This window comes from Penaeus monodon, chromosome 13, assembly GCF_015228065.2.
Source record: "Penaeus monodon isolate SGIC_2016 chromosome 13, NSTDA_Pmon_1, whole genome shotgun sequence".
Classification (NCBI taxonomy): Eukaryota; Metazoa; Arthropoda; class Malacostraca; order Decapoda; family Penaeidae; genus Penaeus; species Penaeus monodon.
In genome coordinates, this window is record NC_051398.1 from 34,532,291 (window position 1) to 34,534,790 (window position 2,500).

The window sequence follows — 2,500 nt, forward strand, 5'->3', positions numbered from 1 at the left end:
ATCTATTTTTTTAAATCTTCGGCGCAACGCTGAATCTCTGCATAATTAATCTAGGGAATTTACAGTACCGTCTCAGTTTAATCTTACCTGACAATTAATCAGCGTTATTATGAAGAACATGATATCACTGAATATTTATTATATTCATAGTATAAGCTGATTACTGCACTAATCTTGCAGGAGTTTACAGATCTGATGGTTAACAAAAGGGATATTGTACTTATGTGTGTGTGTGTGTGTGTGTGTGTGTGTGTGTGTGTGTGTGTGTGTGTGTGTGTGTGTGTGTGTGTGTGTGTGTGTGTGTGTGTGTGTGTGTGTGTGTGTGTTGTCTGTGTGTGTGTGTGTGTGTGTGTGTGTGATATGTATATATATATATATATATATATATATATATATATATATATATGTATATATATATATATATATATATATATATATATATATATATATGAAAAAGTGCAGGCAGTTTACGCACGTACAGCAAGTTTTTGCTGGACAATTGTATTTGAAAAAAATGCCAAATGAAATTACTCTTTGGTAGTTATTGCACTTTTCTGATCGTAGTTTTGATTTTATCATCAGAGGATTTTAAAATACGGTTCGGACAGACAAAATATAACGTAAAACTATTTGCTATCCGAGAATTCAAATGGGTGTTGGCAATAAAAACATACAGTACATCCATACATATTTTCACCCATAGCATGTGGACAGCTTATATGTAGATTTTCAGTTAACAGGAACACAGTTGTTTGTAGTATTGTGTTTCGATATAAATCCCAGCTTGGAAATCAGACTCCTTTTGCTGACTCCATAATGACAAGGAATAACGGAAAATAATAGGACCGAGGAGAAAATAGAAGGAACGGAAACTGAATTACATTATTTGATATAAGATTTATTCTGGCCTATAAAAAAGAAGAGAAATATCGTAGTAATGAGAAAATTGGGGTCGAGTGAAGTGTCGACTACAAACTTTGATGACGGGGTGTTGCGATATTGACAAAGCCGAGGGTGCAGATAATGAGAGACTCAAAGTTTGTTACTGCAATAAAAATAAATAAATAAATAAAAAATAAAACAACAACAACGAAAAAAACGCTTTATCAGATTTGAAAAAGGTTTGGATCTGGCTCATTATTAATGTTTGTGTGTCGGTTATATTGCGATGATATTTTACGTGTGTTATGAAAACGATATTTTCAATTATGGTTTGCATATCCTTGTCCTTTGTGATTATCGTCCCTCCGGGGTCTTGTAATTCTTCTTGTTGCGTTTTATGTTTTTCCTTCTTTTTTCAGGTGTATAATCAGTGTTTCTTTAAGCCTCTGATTTTATAGCCTCTCCCGTCTGGCGAACAGGAACTCTATAATTATCTTCTTCCTTGACGTTTTGCCTGTGATCAGTCTTTGTCAGGAGGCGTCTGTCATTTTTGTGCATATATTCATTTTTCTTATATATATTTCTTTCTCTTTCTCAATCTCTCTCTCTCTATCTCTCTCTCTCTCTCTCTCTCTCTCTCTCTCTCTCTCTCTCTCTCTCTCTCTCTCTCTCTCTCTCTCTCTCTCTCTCTCTCTCTCTCTCCTTCTTCCTACCTCTCCCTCTCCCTCTCCCTCCTTTCCTTTCCCTTCTTCTCTCTCTCTGTCTCTTTCTCTCTCTCTCTCTCTCTCTCTCTCTCTCTCTCTCTCTCTCTCTCTCTCCTCTCACTCTCTATCTCTCTCACACTCTCTCTCTCTCTCTCTCCTCTCTCCCTCCCCCTCTCCCTCTCCCTCCCTCCCCCCTCCCCTCTCCCTCCCCCTCTCCCTCCCTCCCTCCCTCCCTCCCTCCCTCCCTCTCCTCCCTCCTCTCTCCTCTCTCCTCTCTTCCTCTCTCCTCCTCGCTCTCTCTCTCTCTCTCTTCTCTCTCTCTCTCTCTCTCTTCTCTCTCTCTCTCTCTTCTCTCTACTTCACTCTCACTCTTTCTGTCCCTCCCTCTCTCCCTTTCTCTCTCCTTTCCTTTCCCTTCTTCTCTCTCTCTGTCTCTGTCTGCCTGTCTGTCTGTCTGTCTGTCTGTCTGTCTGTCTGTCTGTCTCTCTCTCTCTCTCTCTCTCTCTCTCTCTCTCTCTCTCTCTCTCTCTCTCTCTCTCTCTCTCTCTCTCTCTCTCTCTCTCTCTCTCTCTCTCTCTCTCTCTCTATCTCTCTCTTTCTCTCTCTCTCTCTATCTTTCTTATTTTCCCCAATATCCTCGCTTACCACCATCAACGTGAACTGTCCCCACGCCAGGCGGCCATCCTTCACTCACGCCGACTCCCTCCCCCAGATGGCGCCGTCCGCGAGTCCTCGGTGTGCCAGGTCAACAGCACGGGCGCCAACGAGAGCTCGGGCATCAGCATCAGTACGCCGGTGCTCATGAGATGCCCAGGACCCCACGACCCGCTCAACCACACCGCCTGCTGCTACAACGGCGAGGGCGAGGAGGATCAGGAGGAGGAGAGCCAGGGCGGCGCGAGATGTTGCGTGCC

General features: G+C 42.7%; 1 protein-coding gene across 1 annotated transcript in view; it reads left to right on the forward strand.

Moving 5' to 3' along the window:
- The window catches only part of LOC119580254, a 47,424-nt gene that overhangs the window by 37,683 nt on the left and 7,241 nt on the right, over positions 1 to 2,500 (forward strand). The window contains exon 2 of the mRNA XM_037928297.1: positions 2,299 to 2,500. This exon is cut by the window's right edge and continues 39 nt beyond it. Within this exon, the coding sequence (XP_037784225.1) occupies positions 2,299 to 2,500 (202 nt within the window). The remainder of the gene's footprint in view (positions 1 to 2,298) is intronic.